Raw genomic sequence first — 26,156 nt, forward strand, 5'->3', positions numbered from 1 at the left:
GCTTTGCTTTCTTCCACTCGGAGCAAGCCATATAGAAGAATGTCCGCTCCATAGTCTCTAACCAGGACTGGGCCACACTCGGATCAGTCTCTCCTCGGAAGAGTGTGAATAGACTCTTCATCGACTCTGCCAATGCTGGGATCCGAGCTCGTGCCGCGACAATATCTGGGAGGTGGGTAGGGACAGCTAATGGAACTGGCGGAAACACTGGAGCTGGCGCTATAGGGGGTACCGCTAAATAGACCGGGGGAGGTACTTACGATGCTGCTGCATAAACTGGGGCATATGCCGCCAGTGGCACTCCAGGGTCAGCATAGGTGGTCGCGACTGGAAGTCTGGTGGGTGGTATCGAATGTGGAGCAACCGGTACTGCTGGTGCAGGTGCTGCTGGATACACTATAGGCACTGGAGGCACAGGCGCTGCTGGTGCCGGGTACACGGTAGGTCCAGGTGGTGGTGGTATCGGGTACGCCGTAAGCTCTGCTAGAGCAGGTGTCGGGTATGCCAGTGGTACCCCCGCTGGTACCGTAAATACGGTAGGGGTGACGCGCCCGCAATATCCTGAGTCTGTCCCTGACTGACAGGCTCAACCCCAGTAGGCATCTCTGGCAAGTCCATAGATTCCAAAGTCCTAGTACGTGGCCGTCCAGCACCACGTCTTGCAGCTATACGTGTAGATCTCCTCATATCTGTTAAGTTATAACACAAAAATTACTACAAATATAAAAACTATAAAATTACTTTTACACCTATTTGTCGTCTGGAGATGCTCCATCGCTGTCCAGTCCCCCTTTATGACCTCGAAATTCCGTTCGAGAAAACCAACGGAAATCCATACAAAAATCGAAAATAAATACCCAAGTTAACTATCAAACTTGGGCTAACCCTAAAATCCAGAATACTAAAAGTAGGTATCGTAACCTGCTCTGATACCAATAAATTGGTATTAGATTAATCTCGAAAATTCGTAACATGAAAAATAAACAAACAAGTATTCGCCAACTTGGCTCTGATACCAAATAAATTGTCACGCCTCGGGAGAATCCTACAGAGCACTTGCTACAACACACCCTGCCTGATAAAAACCACAAACCCATGAGTGGTTGTGTGCAGATCCATGTAACTGGCGATGTGCTCAATAATAATGGAGTCGACTATCGCACAGCATGCAATCATGCGAGATGGTGCATGACACTAAACATTGAAAATATCCTGAACCTATCCATATATATAATATGTACCCTAGAACAAATTGACCTAATCAATGGTCTAGGTACACAGGCCAGATAAGGTATCAAAACTTAGGTCCTGAACATAATAAAAATATGGTTGTGTCACTACCCTATAGGCATGTATAATCAGGTAGGTACTAACATGAAGTGCATAACAAATAAACAAAATAAGCATGTAACAGATCGGGTAGTGACCAACCGAAACAGATAAGAAACATAATTATTGCTATTTGTTAAAAACACTACTATGGATATCAAATGACATAAAGTCAAAGTACCCGCCTCCAATATAGATCGAGCTAATCAACTTCTATGTCGAAGTACTCATCCTGAATCCGAATCCTGTAATAAATCGTGTGGTTTAGCTAAGTTTTATTGTAAACAAAATAGCTAACCAAAATCCTTATTTACCAAGAACCCTAATCAACATGATCATTCACCCTACCTAAAATTAACACTTCTTGCTAACATAACTAGCAATCACCAACAAAATATTTCAAATCCTTACGCCTTACCTCAAATCACAGCCAGGGATGTTGCTGGAAATTGTGGCCGGAAAATCACAGTTGCTGCCGGGGGCACTTGTTGTCGTTCCAAACCAAATACCTCAAGTTAACCTAGAGTATGGATCGCTAATCAGGAAATACACTAGTATAAATTGATTACTGCATACCTAAATCAAATCTATCATCATAATAGTCCAAACAACACATAATCTACAACCAGAATATAATTCTCTACTCCTTACCTCACTACCTAGCCACTGTTGACGTTGGAACAAGATGGGTCGGACCAAGAACACCCCATAGAGCACAATCTCCATGCTGGAATCTTTCCTACTTCTTCCTCTCCACTTGTTGGAGGTGATCAAGGATCCGGCGACAGTGCTAGGGCGCGGGTGAAATCGGCTGCCGGCGCTAGGGCATAGGCGACTGCGGCGCTGGGTCAGACCTGGTGGCCGGCGATAGTGCTAGGCAGAGAGAATCGGCGTCGGTTGTGGTGGTCGGTGGCTAGCTAGGGCACGAGCACATAGGAGGCGACCGACGATCGGCTGGCGTCGCTGCTCTGGCTTCATTTTTGTGGCGTCGGCTAAGGTAGAAGAAGGAAGTGGGCGGCAGATTTAGGGCACGGTTAGGAGAAGATGTGTTGGGCTCGAGTTTTTGTACGCTTGTGGGGGAAGAAACCGTCGAGCGGCGCCGGTTTGGGCACGGGTTCGGTAGCGTCGGGCGCGCGGGGGAAAAAGGAAGAGTTCGGCGAAAACAAAGAAAAGAAAAAGAAACAGAAAATGAATAAATAAATTCTACTTTTCCTCGGTTAAATGGGTAGCCTAAACAGGCTTTCCAGAGGCCCAGTTTTATCCATGTAAACTCGTCCATACGGTCTCCAAAAAATTCCCGAAAAATTCCCAAAAATTTCGGAAACTTGTCTTATCATTATTCACCATTTTTTTTCAGTATTTTATATTCTCCTCCACTAATAAAAATTTGGTCCCTCAAATTTCGTTATCTACCATCAGCAAATACTAACAACAGGTAAAGAGTATAAATGCTGAACGGTAAATTAAATCACATACCTCAAGTGAAAAGATGGGGGTATCGAGCTCGGATAGTATCCTCGAGCTCCCAGGTAGCCTCCTCGTCCGAATGATGCCGCCATTCGACTTTAACTAGCCGGATAGTCTTGTTCCGCAACTGACACTCTTTCCGGTCCAGGATCCGTACCAGAACCTCCTCGTAGGTAGCGTTAGGCTGAAGGGGAACTGGGATATCTATCAGCACATGTGTCAGGTCGGGTACGTATCTCCTCAGCATAGATACGTGGAATACGTTGTGAATGTCTGCCAGGGACGGTGGTAGTGGCAGACGATAAGCTACTACTCCAATCCTCTCCAGGATCTAGAAAGGGCTAATGTACCATGGAGCTAGCTTACCTCTGAGGACAAATCTCTTCACCCCTTTTGTGGGTGAAACTCGCAGAAATACATGGTCGCCAGTAGAGAACTCCAGGGGTCTGCGTCTTCGATCAGCATAACTCTTCTGGCGGTCCTACGCCTTTGACATCCTCCGTCTGATAGTACGGACCAACTCTGCCTCATGCCGAGCTCTATGAGGTCCCAACAGCTGGGCCTCCCTAACCTCATCCCAGAGGGTGGGTGTCCGACAAGGCCTACCATACAACGCTTCAAACGGTGCCATCTGGATAGCCGAATGAAAGCTGTTGTTGTAGGCGAACTCTACCAATGGCAAATGGTCCACCCAACTACCTCTAAAATCTAATACACATGACTTCAGCAAGTCCTCTAGAGTCTGAATGGTCCGCTCTGACTGTCCATCTGTCTGCGGATGGAAAGCTGTACTGAAACGGAGCTGAGTGCCCAAGGCCTGCTACAGACTCTGGCAGAAACGAGACATGAATCGGGGTCTCTATCTGAAATAATAGTCAAAGGAATACCATGTAATCTGATGATCTCCCGACAATACAGATCTTCCAATCGATCCAGGGAATCAGTCTTCCGGATCGCTAAGAAGTGCGCGGATTTGGTTAATCGATCAACGATTACCCAAATTGCGTCATGGCCTCGTTGTGTCCTCGGCAAACCCACCACAAAGTCCATGGTAATGTGTTCCCATTTCCACTTAGGAATAGGAATCAGCTGAAGTAATCCTGCAGGTCTCTGGTGCTCGGCCTTCACCTGCTGACATACCAGACATCTCGCTACAAATTCCGCGATGTCTTTCTTCATACCGTTCCACCAATAGGAACGCCTCAAATCTCGATACATGCGGGTCCCACCTGGATGGATCGCAAATCGAGAGCGATGAGCCTCCTGAAGTAGCTCCTATAAGACTGGGTGAGACTGAGGTACGCATAATCTGCCTCAGAAGTATATAATACCTCCTCATCTCGTGTGAACTCGGTCTGCTGCCCGGAAGCTATCTAGCTACCAATAAACTACAAATGCTGATCACCGGCCTGGGCCTCTCGGATCCTCGTCCTGATCGACGACTGAGCAACCATGGTAACCAGAATACCCTGCTCTGTCTGTCCCTGCTCCTGAAGGCCCAAATCGGAGATACCCTGAACCAAGTCTGTGATTGAAACTCGGTGGCAAGCCAAAGTCCCTCTGGACTTCCTGCTGAGTGCATCGACAACCACATTAGCTTTCCCCGGATGGTAGCTAATGGTACAATCATAATCCATCAGGAACTCCATCCATCTCTTCTGTCGGAGATTAAGTTCCTTCTGAGTGAAAATATATTTGAGACTCTTATGATCCGTAAGAATCTCAAAGGTAATGTCGTATAGATAATGTCGCCAAATCTTCAGAGCAAAGATGATGGCGGCTAGCTCCAAATCATGTACTGGGTAGTTCTTCTCATGCTCCTTCAACTGACGAGAAGCATAGGAGACTACCCTACCGTGCTGTATCAGAACAGAGCCCAAACTCTGAAGAGACGCGTCGGTGTAGAGCACGAATCCGTCCTCTCCAGCGGGCAAAACCAAAATTGGAGCCGATACTAATCTCCGCTTCAGCTCCTAGAAGCTGGTCTCGTAATCCTCGGTCCAAGTGAACTTCACGCCTTTCTTAGTCAGGCGTGTCAGTGGCATAGCAATACGCGAGAAACCCTCGACGAACCGTTTGTAATATCCAGCTAGTTCCAGAAAACTGCGGATCTCCTACACTGATTTCGGCCGCTCCCAACTGGTGACAGCCTCGATCTTCTGAGGGTCTACTAAATTACCTCTGCTAGAGACTGCTAGGGTACTTATTTCTGACGGTCACTGCATTCAGCTGTCTGTAGTCAATGCACAACCTTAGTGTATCATCCTTTTTCTTGACAAATAATACTGGAGAACCCCATGGAGAAGCACTAGGGCGTATAAATCCCCTGTCTAAAAGCTCTTGGAGTTGAACCTTTAGTTCATTCAACTCTTTTGGTGCCATACGATAAGGAGCTTTCGATGTCGGTGCGGTTCCCGGAATCAACTCAATAGCAAACTCCACTTACCTTCTGGGTGGCAAACCTGGTAGCTCCTCTGGAAATACATCCGGATACTCTCGGACTACTGGAATGTCGGAGAGTTGAGAACTACTGTCGTCTTCAGTATGAATCAAGGATAACAGAAAACCCTGACAACCATGTGACAGCAGCTTCTGCGCCTGAATCGCCGAAATGGTCGATATGCCGTTGTCTCTAATGCCAGTGAAATCCCACAAAGGTTGGTTCGGAGGTCGAAATGTGACCACCCTCGTCTGGCAATCAACAGTGGCATGATATGCTGACAAATAGTCCATACCAAGAATAATGTCAAAGTTGACCATTTCCAATACTAAAAGATCTACCGTAAGTATCATGTTGCCAAAATCTAACGGGCAACCTCTGACCTCCTGGGTGACGTCCAAAGCATCACCGTACGGTAGAGACATGGTCAGTTGCTGCGGTCTGAAAGTGGGTAATCTACCAATCTCCCGCATAAAGGTACGAGATATAAATGAATACGAGCTACCAATATCTATCAGCATATCAGCAAAAAAGGGATAAATAGAAATCGTACCACAGAAAACAGATCCGTCGGCTCGCTGCGCATCCTCTCTGGTCACCGCATGAATATGCCCCATCTCTGGCGGAGGAGGAGGTAGTAACGCTGCAGTGGCTGCTGCGTCTGGGCAGGAGGCTGCCACTGAGGCGGTGCTGGATACTGTGCCAGAGAAGTCTGAGAGGGCGGCGACTGATACTGTACATGCAGCTGGGACTAGTACTGAACCAGAGGCTGAGGATGCGACTGGTACTGAAGTCCCACAACTGAACTCTGTGGTACTATAAAGGTACTGGGGTGCCCCTGTCCATGCATGCCATACGCAGCTGGTGCAGGGGAACCTGCCCCCTGCTGACGATGTGAGGATTGGAATCTCCACCCTCCTCGTCGAGTCCCTGTCTGACTGAGCTGCCCTCTATGACCAGACACTCCGGAAGCCATATGCTGAGCCTTCAGCGGACAATCTCGGCCCTGGCGCCCAGGCAATTTGCAATAATAACAAACTGACTGTCCCAGAGAACAGGCTGAGGTGATGTGGTCTCTGGACCCACATCAGAAATAGTGAATATCGCTAGCAGACTGTTTCCGGTTCTGCTGAGGAGATTGGAAACGTCCTGAGGAAGATTGGCCTGCCTTCTGAGGCTGACCAAATGCCCCAGGAGTACCCTGACCTGGCCGACTTTGAACAATCTGCTGCTGTGTAGCCTGTGTCTGCTGGATCTGTCTAGATGTCTGACCCGACTGCTTCCTTTTCTTATCCAGATACGCTCTCTGGTGAGTTGACTCTATCATCAGGGCTCTGTCCAGTTTTCTATGTAAGATGTGTTCCCAAAACCGGCAAGCTTTACTTGCAGATATCCATCCAGTCCCTGAATAAACTGCTACATACGGGAACTGTCCTCAGCAACCAGTTCTAGACAAAATCTGGCCAACCGATTGAACTCGGCAAACCGATTGAACTCGGCATTGTACTCTGTCACCGATCGGTTGTTCTGCTGTAGACTCAGAAAATCCTGCCGGCGGGTCATTTGATATGCCCGAGGAAAATAGCAGCTCTCAAAAGCCTCTCTGAATCTGGCCCAAGTGATGTTCTGCTCGCCTATGATAGAACGCTGCGTAACCCACCAGGTGTCGACCTCGTCCCATAAGTGAAAATCAGCCAGCTCTGCTTTCTCCCACTCAGAGCAAGCCATGTAGAAGAATGTCCGCTCCATAGTCTCTAACCAGGACTGGGCCACACTCGGATCAGTCTCTCCTCGGAAGAGTGTGAATCGACTCTTCATCGACTCTGCCAATGTTGGGATCCGAGCTCGTGCCGCAACAATATCTGGGAGGTGGGTAGGGACAGTTGCTGGAACTGGCGGAAACACTGGAGCTGGCGCTACAGGGGGTACCACTAAATAGACCGGGGGAGGTACTCTCGATGTTGCTGCATAAACTGGGGCATATGTCACCGGTGGCACTGCAGGGTCAACATAGGTGGTCGCGACTGGAGGTCTGGTGGGTGGTATCGAATGGGAGCAACCGGTACCGCTGGTGCAGGTGCTGCTGGATACACTGTAGACACTGGGGGCACGAGCGCTGCTGGTCCCAGGTACACGGTAGGTCCAGGTGGTGGTGGTGTCGGGTACGCCGCAGGCTCTGCTGGAGCAGGTGTCGGGTATGCTAGTGGTACACCTGGTGGTACCTTAAATACGGTAGGGGTGGGTACAGCCGGTGCAACCGAGGTAAGTACCTCTAAAGGAGCCATCGGGGTATGAGAGCCCGACGCGTCCGCAATATCCTAATTCTGTCCCTGACTGACAGGCTCAACCCCCGTAGGCATCTCTGGCAAGTTCAGAGATTCCAAAGTCCTCGTACATGGCTGTCCAGCACCACGTCTCGCAGCTATACATGTAGATCTCCTCATATCTGTTAAGTTCTAACACAAATATCACTATAAATATAAAAACTATAAAATTACCTTTATACCTATTTGCCGTCTGGAGATGCTCCGTCACTATCCAGTCCCCCTTTATGACCTCGGAATTCCGTACGAGAAGACCAACGGAAATCCATACAAAAATCGAAAATAAATACCCAAGTTAACTCGCAAACTTGGGCTAACCCTAAAATCCAAAACACTAAAAGCAGGTATCGTAACCCGCTCTGATACCAATAAATTGATATAAGATTAATCTCGAAAATCCGTAACACGAAAAACAAACAAACAAGTATCGCCAACCTGGCTCTGATACCAAATAAATTGTCATGCACCGGGAGAATCCCTGCCAGAAGAAATTTCGGTAGCATCTCCCCTGAATGAGTGACAATCTGAAACTTTATACATTGCCCTCAGGGCCACATATACCTCGGCCAACATAATAAAAATGCAACAACCAAACATCCACGCAGTTTAATAGTAAACAAACTAAAGCAGTGATAAGAAAATAAACTAATACAAAAAGCTCAAAAACTCATCGATACAAAAAGCAGTTTAATAGTAAACTCAACTATACCCATAAAGCTCAAAAACACGACGTTACAAAATCCACTCACCTCTTCTGCCGTCCAGGCAAGCATGTAGTAAAACAAATCCACATAAACTCATCGATAACATCCATAAAGTAAACTAATACAAGTCCAGATAGTGCAATAAGAAAATAAGAACCAAAGTCCAAAAACCACACATCCTCGCGACCTGTAGGGGACTAGCGACTGGAACCCTCCGGACAGCCTCAACCTGAAATGTAATAATAACCACGGGATGAGTCAACTCCTTAGTGGGTAACAACTGATATGCATAATAAAGAAAATAACAACTAGCACTAATCATGCGTACAATCTCCTGATATAAGAATGATAAATACAACTGAAATAAACAGGAGAGAACTGTACTAACCAGGACCTAGGTATAAGTATAACAAGGTCGTCAGACCGATAGTGTCATAAATCCTGTATGCATATCAATCATATGTATCCATCTAAATGCAGCAAATAAATGCAGCAAACACAAGCAATAAATGCATCAATGCATATGATGCCAATGACATGTCCTGGTCACCCCTGACGTCAGTCAGCCATCTTACTCACGATGGTAAGACCAAGTGGGTAGGCCTGTGACAACGGTGCACTCTCTCGTCACTGCTCCTGATGAGTGACCGTGTGGATGGGATACTGTCGAAGTACACCTATCCTCCTACCCCAAATCATAAGTGGGGGAGCTCAATGCTCTCATCTCTTTGAGCCAGTCCAGAGGAGGGATCCCTGACGTGCTACCATGCTGCGTCACGCTACCCATGAGTGGACCAACGGAGCACCTACAGAGCACCTGCTACAACACACTCTGCCTGATAAAAATCACTAACTCATGAGTGGTTGTATGTGCAGATCCATGTAACTGGCGATGTGCTCAACAATAATGGAGCCGACTATCGCACAACATGCAATCATGCGAGATGGTGCATGACACTAAACATAGAAAATATCCTGAACCTATCCATATATATAATGTGTACCCTAGAACAAATTGACCTAATCAATGGTCTAGGTACACAGGCCAGATAAGGTATCAAAACCTAGGTCTTGAATATAATAAAAATATGGTTGTGTCACTACCCTATAGGCATGTATAATCAGGTAGGTACTAACATGAAGTGCATAACAAATAAAAAAAATAAGCATGTAGCAGATCGGGTAGTGACCAATCGAAACAGATAAGAAACATAATTATTGCTATTTGTTAAAAACACTACTATGCATATCAAATGACATAAAGTCAAAGTACCCGCCTCCAATATAGATCTAGCTAATCAACCTCTATGTCGAAGTGCTCGTCCTGAATTCGAATCCTGTAATAAATCGTGTGGTTTAGCTAAGTTTTATTGTAAACAAAATAGCTAAAGGGAACCCTAATCAACATGATCATTCACCCTACCTAAAATTAACACTTCTTGCTAACATAACTAGCAATCACCTACAAAATATTTCAAATCCTTACGCCTTACCTCAAATCACAGCCAGGGATGTTGTTGGAAATTGTGGCCGAAAAATCACAGCTGCTGCCGGGGGCACCTGTTGTCGTTCCAAAACAAATACCTCAAGTTAACCTAGAGTATGGATCGCTAATCAGGAAATCCACTAGTATAAATGGATTACTGCATACCTAAATCAAATCTATCATCACAATAGTCCAAACAACACATAATCTATAACCAGAATACAATTCTCTACTCCTTACCTCACTACCTAGCCATTGTTGACGTTGGAACAAGATGGTCCAGACCAAGAACACCCCACAGAGCACAATCTCCCTGCTAGAATCTTTCCCACTTCTTCCTCTCCACTGGTCGGAGGTGATCAAGGATCCGGCGACAGTGCTAGGGCGGGGGTGAAATTGGCTGCTGGCGCTAGGGCACAGGCGAGAGTGGCGCTGGGTCGGACCTGGTGGCCGACGATAGTGCTAGGTAGAGAGAATCGACGTCGGTTGTAGTGGTCGGTGGCTTGCTAGGGCATGAGCACAGAGGAAGCGGCTGGTGGCAAACATCTTCGGCTTGCTTCCGGATTGGAAGAGTAGAAGAAGGGTAGATTTAGGGCACAGTTAGGAGAAGATGTGTTGGGCTCGAGTTTTTGTATGTTGGTGGGGGAAGAAACCGTCGAGCGGCGCCAGTTAGGGTACAGATTCGGCAGCGTCGGGCGCGCGGGGGAAAAAGGAAGAGTTTGGCAAAAACAAAGAAAATAAAAAGAAAATGAATAAATAAATTCAACTTTTCTTCGCTTAATTGGGTAGCCTAAACAGGCTTTCTCGGGGCCCAGTTTTATCCCCATAAACTCGTCCATACAGTCTCCGAAAAATTCTCGAAAATTTCAAAAAAATTTCTTATCATTATTTACCATTTTTTTTTCCAGTATTTTACATGGTTACTCACGTAAGTGATAGCCGATTGGACCATATGTGTGACTTGATCAGTTTGCTAGCTAAGCATATTAAGGACCACTCAACCTAACGACATTACATTTCTTTTTGGCATTTTGTGCCATGAATGCTATAAAATATTCCATATGCAAAATGTACTAGAAACTTCCATCCTGCCAAATGTAGAGATTGCAGGTTCATTTTGGAAAAAGGTGTTAGAGCATCTTTATGATATGCCTATTTTTGAAAATATTTTGAGATTCATGCATAAGCAAACATTAACACTATAAAAGGGATCTCCATCTACAGGCGTAGGTATGTGATGCTACACAATTTTATGCACTCATAGTCACTGTTTGTCCTACTATTAGCTCTACTATTCATTGCATTTGACTAAATCATTGACTTGAACGTCGGAGTGCTTACACTGGGATCCCTCGTTGACCCGGTTGCAGACGTTCCTTTTGATACGTAAGATTGTTTGAAATCATTTTTTTTTTCTAGATAGGAGTCTTTGCTCAGTCAATATTAGAGTCATTTGCCAATGTGTAGGATCAATATTATTATACAAATTTAAATTCAAACACATTGACAAAGATAATTAATACTGATTTATTAATTACTAAATCAAATAAATTCTTTTAATATTGTACATAATTATTTAAATTATCAAAATTAGTACAAAGGTGTCTTTCATTATTATTGAGACATCTAAATATAATTCAACCCCAACAACTTAAAGGACAAAGTAGATCTAGCCTAAATCTAATGGCCCAATGGGACCCTTCACCAAAAATAAGATAGGTAAGTTCTTCAAATGAATTTTTTTTTCTTGTATAAAAGTAAATATGACTTTTCCTTTTGTTACTAGAATGTGAGATCTAAATTAATGTTCTAGTTGATCACATCGATCATATCTACAAGTCCGATGTATTTTCAATATATTTATTTATTTTTTAACTTTTAATCCGCATATAAATATATATATTTTTTCTTCTCTTCACAAGGCTAAGTTGATACCATAATTTAGCCTAATAAGGTTAACTTGATTGGATCAACCCACTCTTACTAGCTCAATATAATGCTATGCTAGATCTATATTACCTAGCTCAGAAGAATCAACTATAACTCATGTTACTCAATCGAATCGTCATATAATCAAATCATCCAACTTGTTTAACTTGATGAAAATAAAAATTGACCCACACAATTTGCCCAATCTAACTGTCCTACTTAACAAATTTCAATCAATGTACTTAAATTGATTACTTACTCAAACAATGTAGCTAAATCGAGAGTTGAGAGTTGAGAGTAAGAAAAGAAAAGATAAAAAAAAAAAAAGAAAAAATAAGAAAGATAAAAATAAATATTGATAATATAAAGAACTTGTGAGTGGGTGAAAAGATGACCTATGTTTTTTTCTTTTCAAAAAACGAAATTATTTCTTTTAAAAATATTTATTATAATTTAGTAAATCATTGACTAATTATTTCTATTTATTATGATTTTTCACAATTGCAAATATTAATAAGTTGAACTTTAGTCCACGTGATTACAAGTTTGAATTTTCTGAAATTTATCTACATTAATATCAAGATGAAGATTATGATTATCTAAGGACCAACATATTAATTTAATTAAAAAAAAAACAAAATTCAAGGCACTGTTTCTCTTCAGACTCTAATGGAATGATCGAAGCAATGAAATCTAGCGGAGAACAATTGTTCCGGTTGATTTAATCATGGTCCGATCGATCTAATCTCGACCGTTCATCCGCAATGTTCCAGTTCGGAACACTGCATTAAATAACGAGCCAGTTTAGGATTCCACCAAAAATAATAATACTATTTCAGCGTACGGAAGATCCATGCAAGCTCACGTTCGTACGCTGGGCCCCACTCGTTTATTGGTTCATTGACCAAACGCAGCCCCCCGACACTTGCCTTTTCTTGTTTCCCACCAACGCGTCGCTCTAACGCACCCAAAACACCGTCTGCTTCTCCTCACCCGGGTACCGCAGTGAGTACAAAACTTACGGGTGGGAAAGCTGACTCAGAACCGATAAGGGGATGACCTCCTTTCAGATCTAACCAGCCCTCGCACCCTCTTCGCAGTTGGTAGCCACCTCGACATGGAATACAATCGGGCAGTTGTGGCCAGGGTGGTTTGGCGAGTTAGATTGTAGTGTCCAGATTGAAAAAAATAAAGAGGAAGCGTTCGGAGTACTCATCAAGAAAGGTACTCGATGGCACGTCGCTACGCGTGTCCCGCCTAACGAGATGGGTAGAAAACGGCTACGCAATACCAGGGTCGAGACCTGGATGGAGATGGGGACGTGACGTGACATAACCCCGCCGCTAAACCGGCGGGATCCGGTCGAACCGGAAGGTGGGCGTCCTGATTGAGTCAATAATTGTGCCTGTGACCTGCGCCTGTAAAGGACAAAAGAAAAGGGGAAAAAGCGCTGCGGAGCGAAAGAGAAAAGGAAACAAAGTCAAGGAGAAAAAAGTGAGGCATCGACGAGTGCGTTGATAGTACCAGAGGATGCCTTTTCTCCATTCTCATTTTACTCATCAACCTCCGTTTTTTCTTATAAGAATTAACCTTTTTTATATTTATTATATTAAAATTGACAAGCGTGGGAGTATGGGTGCAGTTGAGGTTTGGCGGATGCAATATGCAGACTTTTCCATACGGCCCGGCCCATTTTGTGAGCCCATAATAATAGACATCGCGGACACCCTCAAGTTCCTCCCTCCAGGTCCTCCGATGTCCGCCGCCTCGCTGTTGCCTATCGCGCGACGACGAATCTCAGCTTCCTCTACCCTCCGCCGCGGCACGCCGCTCTGCTCAGTCCTCAGGGGAGGTTCTTATACGATCTCTTCCTTTACCGCCCCTTTCGGGCGAGGGAGAAGCTCAATCCATTGGGCTTGGGCCCTGGATCAGAAGATTCTGAGGAGACATACACTTCGCCAGCCGAAGCTGATGCTGCCGTCGTGGATGGGTTTCTCGATCGCTTCAACAAGTAAGAGTTTGGCACCCGTTTGGCCTTGTTCTTAATTGCTATACTGGAACTATTGAAATCGTTCATAAATGAAATCATAGTTAGGAGTGTGATTTTCTTCCAGCGTATTATGCTGGTGGCGTACTAATTCAATTGTTGTTGTTGGTGTTATTATTATTTAGATCACTGCTAATAGTTTCTCTGGATAGCCTAGCTCCCCTATCAAATGCTTGTTCTATAACTGATGCATAAGGTGTGAGGGTGTTTGTTACTCTCCTGTACCATTATTATCATGGGATATTGATGAGGATAATTTAATGTAGCTTTGTGAGAGTGCCTAGATAGATCTTTGAGCTAATTTGGTGAAGGTTCCTAAATATTAGAATGTATAAGATTAGGGTTGTAAATGAATTAAATGTTCATTAGAAAATTTGATGTTCAGTTTGATAAGAGTTTATTTGTTTTCATTCAATATATACAAGGTCAACTAAATAAATAAGGTTGAACATCTTGTTAAACTAAATGAACATGCTTGAATATATATATATATATATATATATATGTTGAGTTTGTTAACATTTATAACTATTTGTGAATAATGTTCGTGAACTATGTTGATCAATAAAGTTCTTATCAATATGATAAATAAAGAAGCTGTCAAATGAAAAAAAAAGTTTGTAATAAGGTCACTAACCAACTAAAAAAACTTTAAAATATAAAAGTTTCAGAGAACCAAACAAAGTTTGAATTAAGAGCTTTATAATATTAAAACTAACTAGGCTCGAGTCCAACTTAAATCAAACTCGAGTTATAAAACAAAGACCAATTTAAACTTAAATAATTATTTCAATGACTTGGTTCATTTTAACCTTGATTTGATTACCTTATCAAACAATTTTAAATAATACAAAATTTGGCTAGCTGGGCTTGTTTATAGCCCTATATGATTTCAGAGAGTTAGAAGTAATGAAATTATTATTATTTTTTTAATCTAGGTATCTAACTCTTCAAACCGACTAATCCAAGAGATGATCGGCCAGGCTCAATGGAAGTTTCCACTGGTTACTAGGGTAAATCGGGAAGTGCTCATGGAGGCCTATCCAAGTGACTAATATTTTCAAGTTTGTCATCCCACTAGAAGAAATTGCTATTATTAAAAGGTAAAGTAGTTGACAAGAAATGCAAATAAAGTAAGAATACGTTGCAATTTTGAGTTTACCATTAGAGAACAAATATCACATTTGTTATTTAGCGACACGATCAAGATAGTAGTGTTAAATTAAATATTCATCGGAAAAGAACTTGTTTCAAGTATTTATTAGAGGTAGATACAGTGATTTCAACTTAAATATGACTAGAGTTTGTTTTTTTTTTTTAACATTTTGCTTAGTCAATTAATCATACACAATAACAGCAGGATGTGAAAAACAATTACATTAAATCCAAGGTCACATAATTGTCCTATAAAAATTGAATTCATAGAGAATTTAGGAACAAGATAAGTATCATTAATTGATAATTGTCGAGTTTTAAGTGAATCAATATGCAGGATAGCATAAGAGTATCGTCAACATTTTGAATAGGGTCGATATCAATTTAAGATAATTTAAATGAAAAATAGGATAGATTTGCTTAGTCAATTAATCATACACAATAAGAGCAGGATGTGAAAAAAAATCACATCAAATCCAAGGTCACATAATTGTCCTATAAAAATTGAATTCATAGAGAATTTAGGAACAAGATAAGTATCATTAATTGATAATTATGGAGTTTTAAGTGAATCAATATGCAGGATAGCATAAGAGTATCATCAAAATTTTGAATAGGGTTGAGATCAATTAAAGATAATTTGAGTGAAAAATAGGATAGATTGGATGCCATATGATTTAGGAATGGGAAAAATATCAAAAATTTTGATATATCGCACATACCGTATCGAAATATACTGAATTATATCGAAAATTCGGTATTTCAAAAATTTCAATACGATATTATCCTATACCAAAAATTTTCGGTACAGTCTTGGTATGCAATATTATTCGATATGTAGGGATGTAAACGAGCTGAACCAAGCCGAACAGTATTAAGCTCGAGCTTGGCTCGTTTAAGTTATATTCGGGCTCGAGCTTGGCTCGAGCTCGAATCGAACTTTTATCACAACGCTCAAGCTCGGCTCGTTTTGGAATTACTAAGCTTGTGAACAGTTCGAGCTTGGCTCGTTATTAGCTCGATTATCATAGTTAATGAGCCTAACTCGTTAAGCAAGCTCAAGCTTGTTTTCGGGCTCGTTTTAGAGTTCGTTTTTGGGCTCATTTTAAGGCTCGTTTTGCTGGCTTGTTAAGCGAGCTCGAAAACTCATTTGAATAAATATTCAACAAACCTAACAACTAAAATAATATAAACTCAACACATCATTGAACATCCCAAACTATTACATTAAACTTCCAAACTCAACACACCATTGAACATGTTCGCGAGCCCTTTAATCGAGCCCAGCTCGAGCCCGAGTTTAGGAGCTTATAAACGAACATGTTCTCGAGCCCTTTAAACGAGCCAAACTTGAGTCCGAGTTTACGAGCCTATAAACGAACATGTTCTCGAGCCTTTTAAACGAGCCGAGCTCGAGCCCTTTAAACGAGCCGAGCTCGAGCCCTTTAAACGAGTCAAGCATAAGCCTAAGCTCGCGAGCCTATAAACGAACATGTTCGTGAGCTCACGAGCCGAATATCCTTAAGCTCGAGCTCGGCTCGATAAGTTAAACGAACAAACTCGAAAGAGATTTTTACCGAATCGAGCTCCGAATAACTCGCGAACCGTTTGGTTCATTTACATCCCTATCGGTATGCAATATTTCAGTATTCGATTTTGATATACTATGCGGATATAGGAATTTGAGTGTAAACAATATTGAATTTATACCATACCAAAAATTGGTATATTGAAGTTTTGATATACTAAAATTTCGGTATGGTATCGGTATGATTTTTCTATATACTAAAGTTTTTGATGCGGTATACGATATTAATATACGTTATGGGTATGCTTTTTCTGTATACCGAAGTTTTTGATATAAGATTCGGTACCGATATACCATACTGAACTCACTCTAATGTTATTGCAACAAATAGAGTCAAGGTTCAGAGATTTCTTGTTTTTTTGCTAACTCTGTAAATAATTTGTCCTTTCCTACTATAATATTTACATAATGTTGATAAGGTTGACAGAATGAAAGTCCGATCAAAATGCTTTGAATATTTTTGAACAATCTCTTTAAAAAGATGAAGACTAAAGAGCCACAGTTGAAAAGAGAAAATGGTAGAAAAATATATTTATATATAATCTAAATTTATTTCTTTATAATGAAATGGTTGGCCCTTTAATAGAAAATGACAAAACTTAGGCTGACAATCTAAGGTAATGATTTACTCTCCATTGTGATTTGGATGACGAGACGTCGGTAGAGGAGGTGAAGATGGTGAAGGTCATGAATGACTGATTGGATCGAGCAACGTGGTCTCACCAATGATAGTATCTCATAACACTAAAAGGACATATAGTAGTAGAGTAGAAAAAACTCAAGAGGGATCATCCTTGGCTTGAGGAAAAAGAAATCAAGTAAGCTCTGATACCATGTTAGAGTATTGTTGGGTTGTTTTTGTAAATAAGAAATTGGATATTAAGATTGGAGTGTATATGCACAGCAAAATGGAGATGAAAAAGAGCCTATGTCAAATTTGAAAATAGTTTCCCTATTTCCGCCATGTTGACAAATAATTTCATAATGAGAGATAGGAGATAGTTTACTTATAATAATACTAAGTTGAGAAAAAATAGATAATTTTCTCTTTAAGAAAACATTAAATTTCATTAAATTAGTCTCATAATTGCTAATTAATTAAAAATTAACTAAAAATAGAAACATTTTAATTATAATACTCTAAAAATTTCCTCAATAAGGTTATAACAATTACCAAAAATATAATAACGTCTTAATTTTGATAGTATCTACAATGATCTTAAAGTATTGAAAGGTTGCCATGTGTACAACATACCTAATTGAGTTGTGATACTCATCTAGAATTTTCATCTAGAAAATTCATCTAGATAGACACATAAATGATGGGACCACCATTTCACTTTTTGTGGGCCCATCATTTATGTGTCTATCTAGATGAATTTTCTAGATGAAAATTCTAGATGAATATCATTTCTCTACCTAAGAGTTGTGATACTCATCTAGAATTTTCATCTAGAAAATTCATCTAGATAGACACATAAATGATGGGACCACCATTTCACTTTTTGTTAGCTACTATTGTGCTTTAAGAGTCTCTATGACAACCTACAAAACAATTATTGCAGATACAGTACTCAAATTTCAACGGTTGAAAATTGTCCTAAAAATGCATGATAGAAGATCTAATCTATAGTGTGCATTCGAGGATGTGTTCCTTTTCCCAATGATTTTCACTTAGAGTCACGATTCATTCTGTCATTTCGGCGACTTGACCCTCCACGGAGATAAATTTTGGCAATTGATGCTGGGCTATTGATAATAATATCCTTGCATGAACTAATGAACTAATTGTACTGGCCTATGTAGACATATATCTTCCAAAAATAAAGTCCATCACAACAGAGGTCACGATTTATGATGGTTCTAAAAATTGTCATACGAACTATGTTAGATGCTTTTTTTAAGGGTACTAACCAAGTGTGCGTGCAAGTAAATCTTTGTAGGTGTATTATTTTGAAAAAAAAATTGTTTGGCCCAAAACATGATTTCTCGTATGTATTTGTTGGTGTAACATGTCTAGAACATATTTATCCCTATTCATCATTAACCCATTGTATTGTGTGTAATTGTAGATATTGATTTACCATTAAAAGTTGACAGTAGTATACCACTGTGAGTAATCTACTGGATTCTGTTAGTACGCTATTATGTCATCATGTTAATAATGAAAGTGTCTGAAGTGAGATACTAAAATACAGATAACTGTTTGGTCAGTAAATGAACTCGATTAGAAAGATTTTCATTTAAAGTTGCAAAGTTAAATCTTAATTTTGTTGTTGCTCATCTTTGAAATGCAGATTAGATACTTATTGAGTGCAAGACTAAGAATATATAAAATTAATTTTCTCAACATTTGGAGAACTTAATGGAGGACCACAGATTAGAATTATGTAAAGAAAATGATGAGAAGGTTTCTTCCTTTTAACAGCGAAGTTTAGTGTCAAATTTTTGAGAAAAAATAAGATCTATATTCTGAATTCAGATATGCTAAACGGGAAAAAAAGAAGAAGCAATCATTCAAATGGCCTAACATTATTATAAGTTGGTGGCTGATTAATGTGCTGGTAGATGGTACAAAAGCAGTGAACAGCGAGCGCAGTTATAGGATGTTTGCCCTATTGCTCCTCATCAATGATTAGATTCTTCATGCAGTTGTGGAAGCCAACAAATCCCAGTGGGTCTGATGATGTAGATGCAAGCTTTGGAGCATTCCAATGACAGACCACTGTTAGGTGAAAGAGGCCATTAGAGTGAAACAGGTACCCTGTCATCTCAACAATCACTACTGACTCAAATGTTCAGGACTTGTATCTCATGCCCATGCAAAACAGCAAAAGGGTTTAGATAATTATCAAACGCATAACTGCAAAAAGAATTCAATACATCAAGCTACAATAATCCAGCTACAAGAATTTCTTTCCCCTCCTTTCATTCCTTGCTCCTAGCTAAACACTAAGAAACTAATATATGATATTTTGCTCGGTTGCATTCTCCTCCTAGCCACTAACTAATTGTGAGCACTCACTGCCTCTGTACAAAATTTTGAGGGGAATACAAGAAAAATAATTATGAAAAAAAATGAAATCAGAAGCTGGAAAGTTTCTGGCATAAAACAAGAAGAAATTGTCCATGCTAAGTTCTGCAGCTAACGATGCTTGTTGATCATCACCATCATGGGAATTGCTACATGGTTCACTCCCTCTGGCGAATGTACGCAAGGAGATCGCAGCTGTCGGAGGAGCGGACGGTGGTGCCGGCGCTGGCAGCTTTATGGGTGGCCGTAATGCGCATCTCGATCACCTTCTTATGCGAGTTGGAGTGGATGGAGGGGACGAAGGTGGGGCTGGCGGCGGGGCGGTACTCTGGGAAGAGACGCCCGGACTTGTACCGGACGCCGCAGGCGTTGCATAGCGTCTTAGGCCCCAACGGCCCGGCCCGCCACTGCGGTGTCTTCTGGATTTCGCAGTGCGTGCATTTTCGCACCGGCGGCGGGGAGTCCGTCCTGTCGCTGTTGGAGGCCGGGATCTTCTTCTTTTGCTTCTTTTTCATAAGTGGTGGAGCGGGGAACGACTCGCCTAAACTCTCTGGATCTGAAGTAGCAGCGCAGGGAGAAACCTGAACAGGGACAGGTACCAGAATGCAGGGGATGGCGTGGGGGCGAGGCGAGAAGGCGGTAGGACGAGCCCGTTTGCTGCGCGCGCGGGCGGGGACGAATGGAGCAGCGGGCTGCTCCGGTGGCCTCGGTGAAAGTGGTGGCGCTCTCGCTTCCTTAGTACTTTTGATAAAATACGATTCCGAGGTCGAGGAAGAGAAAGATGACGAGGAGTTGCTGCTGCCTTCACCTCCGGCGGCGTTACTGATCGCCTCGAGCACGGAGACAGGACTCGAGGTACGAAAGAAACATAGCTCATCGACTTTGGGTCCGTGGCTGTCGCCGCTGTCGACGGTGCTTTTGTCGATGGCATCGCTGCCGCTCGGGAGGCCGAGCGAGAAGGAGTCAGAGTCTTCGAGGAATTTGGACATCCATTCCAGTTGTACAATGTCAAGCTCGTCGCACTGCCAATTCAACGAACATCACATCTTCTATTCCTATATTAATTTGCAATTGCCGATACAAAAAAAAATCGTAAGTTCTTTAGTGGAGTCGAAGAAAAACTTACTGGGCTCTGCTTGTCTTCCTCCGTGCTATTTTTTTCGTCCACAGACTTCTGGTTTTGGTCAATGAAACCTTCAAGCGAATCCTTGCCGCCGCCGTGGCCGCCTAAAAGCTCGTTTACGAGGGACTCCGGAAGCGGAGGGATCATAAGCGGGCCGCTCCAGTCGCCGCAGGGTTCCACCATCCCGACCACTTCGTCGTCGGCGGGGAAGTCGAGCAAATCCTCGATGTGGTCGAACAGGTCGCCCACGCCATCCTCCATCGCCTCCCTCTCTGCACAGCGCACCATCACGAACACGATCTTGGATCAAAAACAAACGACGCCATTAATCAAACGATCGGGCAAACCTGATGGGAAGGAGCAAAATGCATGCATGGAATTAATTGCACACGACACGATCTCTCGCACGGAAGCAGGAAGAAAGCAAGGAGGGAGGTTTACAAGGAAACCATAGGTTTATACGGTATCTGGAGGCGGTCTACGTGTCGGGGAGGCCGCCATTGATTGGCTTTGACGCGTCATTTGCCAATTGACGTCCCGACGAAGAAATGGTGGAGTTACTATTATACGCAACGCCACTCGTTTCTTTCCCCTTTCGAAATCATAAAAATAATTAACGAAGAGAGCAGCGTAGGCGGCCATTAATTTGACCGAATTAAAATAAAGGTTCCCACGGAGATTTTAGCTGTCAAATTCTGGAAGAATTAGAATTATACCCGGTGGATAAAACTGCTTCCTTAATCGAACAAATACTATTGTGCATGGAGAAACGGCATCCGCCGGTGAAAAGGGGAAAAAAAAACTCCTAGACTCGTTCAAACGTTGATGACTAATACTCCCATGTAAAGATGAATATATTTGCTAAGGATCAACGACTCAATGGTCAGGAAGAAAGACAGTCGAAGTGCTGAAGGCCTATGCATGTCCTCACCAGGTCGAGAAGCTTCGGCGCAGAAGGAGAACTTCAGTTCCTCTATGAGCTCTGCTACTGAAGCAGGGACGACTCCTCTCGAGGAGAGTGAGAGTCTGAGACTTCCTATGTCGAGAAAGAGGGAAGGGGGTAACGGCCAGTAGATTAAAAGGAGAGATGGAGAGAGAGAGAGGGGGGAAGGGGACGCAAGCAGGGTGATGGGTCCACAACAACGACACGTGAGCATGGGCATGCCCCATAGGTAGGTGGGGCTGCCTCTCTCTCATCGCTAGCTGTCTACCGCCCATTGTCTTCACCACCCCTATCTACCTTGCTCGCCGGCGGGGCCCAGGCAGCCCGGGAAGTCCAGCACCGTTCCTCCACCGCCGCCTCGTTTTTTTGACTGCCTTCTCTTATTAGTACACGCATTGGTATAAATCTGCTACCACTCTTTTTTTTTAAAATGCTTTATTTTCCCTTCATGATTCGGGAGCTTTGCCGCGCGGACAAGCAAAGCAACAATGGTGAACTGGATTTATTTATTTATTTTTTTGAAAAAGATGAAAAAATGTAGTAAATAAGGTGTCGGTGAGATCTTTTTCTTATAAAATGGGAAAAAAAAATCACACGAATGCTCGTCTTGTGGTGCGATCGGGGAATCTAGAACGTGACGCCTACTGGCGCGGCTGTCTCCACTGACCGACCGCTGGTTTTCTGCACCTTTTTTATGCCGGAGAATTGCGTGCTGGTAAATTGTCTTGGACGACAATATTTATTTGGATTAATCTGCAATCTCACTATTTTTGGATGGATCATCTCGACGATTGCTTTAGATTTACTTTAAATTCTGTGACGACCCATCTCACCTGATTTTTTATGCTGCACTTAAACTGCCGGGTCATCATATCCCTTGTCTCGATCTGGTAGCTAGGGAAATAGAACTTTCCTCGGTAATTCTTATGATTAATTCATTATTCATGCTTTGTCTCGACTTGTACAACCCTAATTTAAAAATGGTTTACTTGGGCGGCTCCAAAGCGAGGCTGAGCGAATTGGCTGAGAGAGGGAGGCTAATTACGATGATGATTTACAGTGATAGTTAATTACGTTGTGGATCTACCTCGCTCACCATCATGTGGTTGCAACCTCACCCTCACTCGCTTTGCTTGTCGTCTTCGAGGTTGCTGCAAGCTCACCTTCGCACATTTTTTTACTTTTTAAATTTTTTTTTTCTTATTATCAAATCATATATATTTTATTATGTTTTTAATTGATTCGGCCAATTTGCTGCCGTTAAACCCGCGGACATCTCGTCGAATAGAGACAAAAATTGAGAACGCACATCGCGGCCGTCCATCTTGGACGGCGAAGGTCCACGTCGGATTAGTATGGGACCCGTGCCCCGCTCGCATAATTCTTTGACCTTTGTATGCGGTTATTAGAAGTCTATACCCATCTTGCGATCGTTCATTTTGTTTGGGTGAATCGCGGAGAGGGTGAGCGACGCTTTATCGGTTACCAGCAGAGATGCCCACTGCGGGGTAGCTGTATCACAATCGGAAACCACAGCTCTTTCGTCACGTCGTCGTAGGTCGTAGCCTCTTATCAGGCGGGTGCAGGAGGGTGGAGAGCCCCTTTCCATGAGCAGTTGAGGGAGTAGTTTCCCCAATTTTCAAACACACGGAAATATTCAAAACTTGCACACATTTACTGAAGAGCCCGCACGTGTTGCTCCCTGTTCGTCCATCATTCATTTGGTTATTTTTTTATTTTTATTTTTTTAAGAAAAATATATATTATTTGACTAATAATTTTTATATTTATTTTTTTAAAAAAGAGATATGCGAAAATATATATATTTTTTAAACCAAAGGCCCTCTTATATTAAATATTTTCATCTAAAAATATTGATAATTATAAAAATTTAAATTTATGTACACTTTTACTCATGAGAATATATATAATTCTTTCAAAGCTACTAGATTTGCACGTTACACTAAAAAAAAAATAACCACAACATCAGTAGCCACTCAAATAATCCACTATTCTTAGAAGGAAGGTAAATTAAGAAAATTTAAATATCGGAATTATCAAGATAAATCGATAGCCTAAAAGCTCAATCATGCTCCATTTAAATGAAAACTTTCTATAAATGAACAATAATTAAGATCAAATTATATATATATATATATATATATATATGAGTGATGATTTAATACTCTTCCACCTAAGTATACTCCTATGAACAAATTTGCAAGTTACACGCTTGATGATACTCAAAATTCATCTATATTTTTATTTTTCAAATTTAGAGCTCTTATTAAATACTTTTTATCAGATGCTCTTAAAGGTGAATTGATGATTTTAAATAGTTCGAATCCATCTAAAATTTAGCTTGTTTCACTTCTCTAAAATTATTTTATTTTTAAATTTAAGGATTTTTAAGATTTTTTTTTTTGTCAAAAGTGGTTTTATGACTGTTGTACAAAAGTGTTCGATGAAAAAGTTTCAAATTCATTATTTTTTAAATTTTAAAACATTTTAGGACCAAATGAATTTTTATAAAAAAAATTATTTTATGTTTGAATTTCAAACTTACACTATTATAATCTGAGTCTCTTAAATTCATCCATTTTTTTTTCCATATTTGTATTAGTGCAATGGACCTCTTGACTTATAGTCAGGTTGACCATGTTTAAATTAACTCGAGTTGAAGTTTTGATATTTAATCAATATATTAATTGGTTGAGTGTGATATTAAGTAGGTTAAAATTAAGTGGATATTTGATTGTCAATCAATATATTAATTTGGTTGAGCAAAAAGTCAAGTAGGTCAAACATGATCAGATACTTGATAAAATATGAAAAGTCCAAGTGAGTCACGATCGATCGGACACTTAGCGTTCTGAAGTCCAATATGGAGTTATCATGAGACAAAAAATCTAAGTGGATCACGAGTAATCGACACTTGGTGATTAGAAGTTGACACCGAGTAGGATAACGATTATCTTGCGAGCTACCGAGAAGGGAAGATTGAGGAGAAAACAAGAAGTGGATCCTCCTAAAACGTAGAGAAATACGTCACTCTATGAATTTTACCATAATAAGAAAAATTTATTATGAATAAAGGATAAATCCTCAACATTTAAATAGGACTTTTATATAAACAACAACCTAAGGCCAAATAAAGAAAAACAATAACAATTAACATATCTTAATTTCAATCTTGTAAAGAAAAAAAATAAATTTTTTACCCGAAAAAGAAGTATATAACCGAATGATCTTAACTCAAAACAGGACACAGATCATGACAAATCCTCTCCTATAAATACCAGGAATATCAAAATTACCCTAAATGTCCTAAAAATGAAAATGATCAAAAATAGCAAAAAGGTTCTAAAAAGGATTTAAATAGTAGAATTTGGGGTCAAAACTTGGCAATTACAATTTCACCAATAACAAGCGTAGATTTTCAAATTCTGCACATGTGACCACCGAAAGAACTTGATTCCGAGTCCCAAGTCAAATGTTATGCCATTTTGAAGTTTGAAAGGTCATATTGGGCTTCATTATGCCTTCATTAAAAGTCCAATAGGGGGTTGGCATGAGGAAACCTCGGCAGATCAATGTTCACCGGATGCTAGGCAATGAGGAAATCCTGACAGGTCAAGGTTGACCGGATGCTAGGCAACAAAGAAGTCTTGACATGTCAAGATTGTTAGTACAAGGAGCATCAGATGATTGAACCTAAGTTTTGATATTGGTAAAGAGTTCTAAGTTAAGTCTTATTGTTGTTTTAACAAGTTTGACTAAGTCTGCAAGAAATTCCTAAGTGATCGTAGGCAAGGTGAAAGTCTTAGTTGAGGCTAGGTAAAGAAGTGCTAGTGGACACTAGGTAGGGAGAAAGTCCTAGTTGTAGGTAGGCATGGAAGTTCTGGTCCGTGGGACTGGGCGAAGTCTTGGTAGGTCAAGAACATCGGGCAAAAATCTCAGGGTCGAGGACACTTGAAAGTCCTGAGGACCACAGACACCAGGCGGAAGACTGGATAGGTCCGAGTTCGAATGTCCAATAAAATGTCCTAAAGTCTCTCAGATGCTGAACAAAAGTCTAAACTATTGGTGCAATCGACCTCCAAGGTTTTAATGTCCGACAAATATATTTAAGTAAGTTTAATTGGGCTTGATCATGGGAAGTCCTACTCGTGGCTAGGCAAGGGTGGGAAGTCAACCGAGTGACTAGTCCTAACTACAGTCAGGCAAGGGAAGTTCTAGTTGTAGGTTAGGCAAGGGAAATCTTGGTATATCGTGGAAGGCAGGTGGATTTAATAGGTCTGGAGGACCTGATCCCTAGGTAGCCAAATACTAAGGTAAGGGAAATCTCGGTAGATCATGGAAGCCAGGTGGATAGGTCCGGAGGACCTGATCCCTAAGTAGTCGAATACTGAGTCTTGGTGAGTGAACTCAGGTGGAGAAAATCCTAGGGGATGACAACCTTAGATTCTGCTAAGTGAAACAAGATGGTGAAAATCCTAAGGGGAGATAACCTTAGGTAGCGAGAAGTCTTGGAAGAGGAAAATCCAAGCAAGGTTGATCGAATGGTTTCTGGTCGATCACACGTAG

At 41.5% G+C, this 26,156-nt stretch overlaps 3 protein-coding genes across 6 annotated transcripts; 2 read left to right on the plus strand and 1 right to left on the minus strand.

Annotated features, from left to right (window-relative positions):
- Positions 1 to 261: 261 nt before the first annotated feature.
- On the plus strand, positions 262 to 7,531 carry LOC122026603 (uncharacterized PE-PGRS family protein PE_PGRS54-like). The gene is made up of 4 exons (XM_042585338.1): positions 262 to 307; positions 382 to 527; positions 6,350 to 6,471; positions 7,240 to 7,531. The coding sequence occupies exons 1-4, from the start codon at positions 262 to 264 to the stop codon at positions 7,529 to 7,531; spliced, it is 606 nt and encodes a 201-aa protein (XP_042441272.1).
- Positions 7,532 to 13,014: 5,483 nt separating this feature from the next.
- LOC122026958 lies at positions 13,015 to 19,526 on the plus strand. Of its 4 annotated transcripts, none has more exons than XR_006124210.1 (2): positions 13,015 to 13,690; positions 14,665 to 17,638. XR_006124210.1 is itself a non-coding variant. In XM_042585724.1 (2 exons), exons 1-2 carry the CDS (start codon positions 13,210 to 13,212, stop codon positions 19,008 to 19,010), a joined length of 540 nt encoding a protein of 179 aa, XP_042441658.1. In that variant the 5' UTR covers positions 13,026 to 13,209; the 3' UTR covers positions 19,011 to 19,114. The 4 variants fall into 4 exon arrangements, 3 of the variants coding, with proteins under 3 accessions (XP_042441658.1, XP_042441659.1, XP_042441660.1); XM_042585724.1 differs by lacking the exon at positions 14,665 to 17,638 and adding an exon at positions 18,952 to 19,114 and having other exon boundaries at positions 13,026 to 13,690; XM_042585725.1 differs by lacking the exon at positions 14,665 to 17,638 and adding an exon at positions 19,122 to 19,526 and having other exon boundaries at positions 13,027 to 13,690.
- Positions 19,309 to 21,677, minus strand: LOC122026957 (GATA transcription factor 4-like). The gene is made up of 3 exons (XM_042585723.1): positions 21,558 to 21,677; positions 20,630 to 20,898; positions 19,309 to 20,525 (listed from the first exon to the last, which is right to left on the minus strand). Exons 2-3 carry the CDS (start codon positions 20,885 to 20,887, stop codon positions 19,662 to 19,664), a joined length of 1,122 nt encoding a protein of 373 aa, XP_042441657.1. The 5' UTR covers positions 20,888 to 20,898; positions 21,558 to 21,677; the 3' UTR covers positions 19,309 to 19,661.
- Between the last annotated feature and the right edge of the window lie 4,479 nt (positions 21,678 to 26,156).

This window comes from Zingiber officinale, chromosome 10A (assembly GCF_018446385.1).
Source record: "Zingiber officinale cultivar Zhangliang chromosome 10A, Zo_v1.1, whole genome shotgun sequence".
Classification (NCBI taxonomy): Eukaryota; Viridiplantae; Streptophyta; class Magnoliopsida; order Zingiberales; family Zingiberaceae; genus Zingiber; species Zingiber officinale.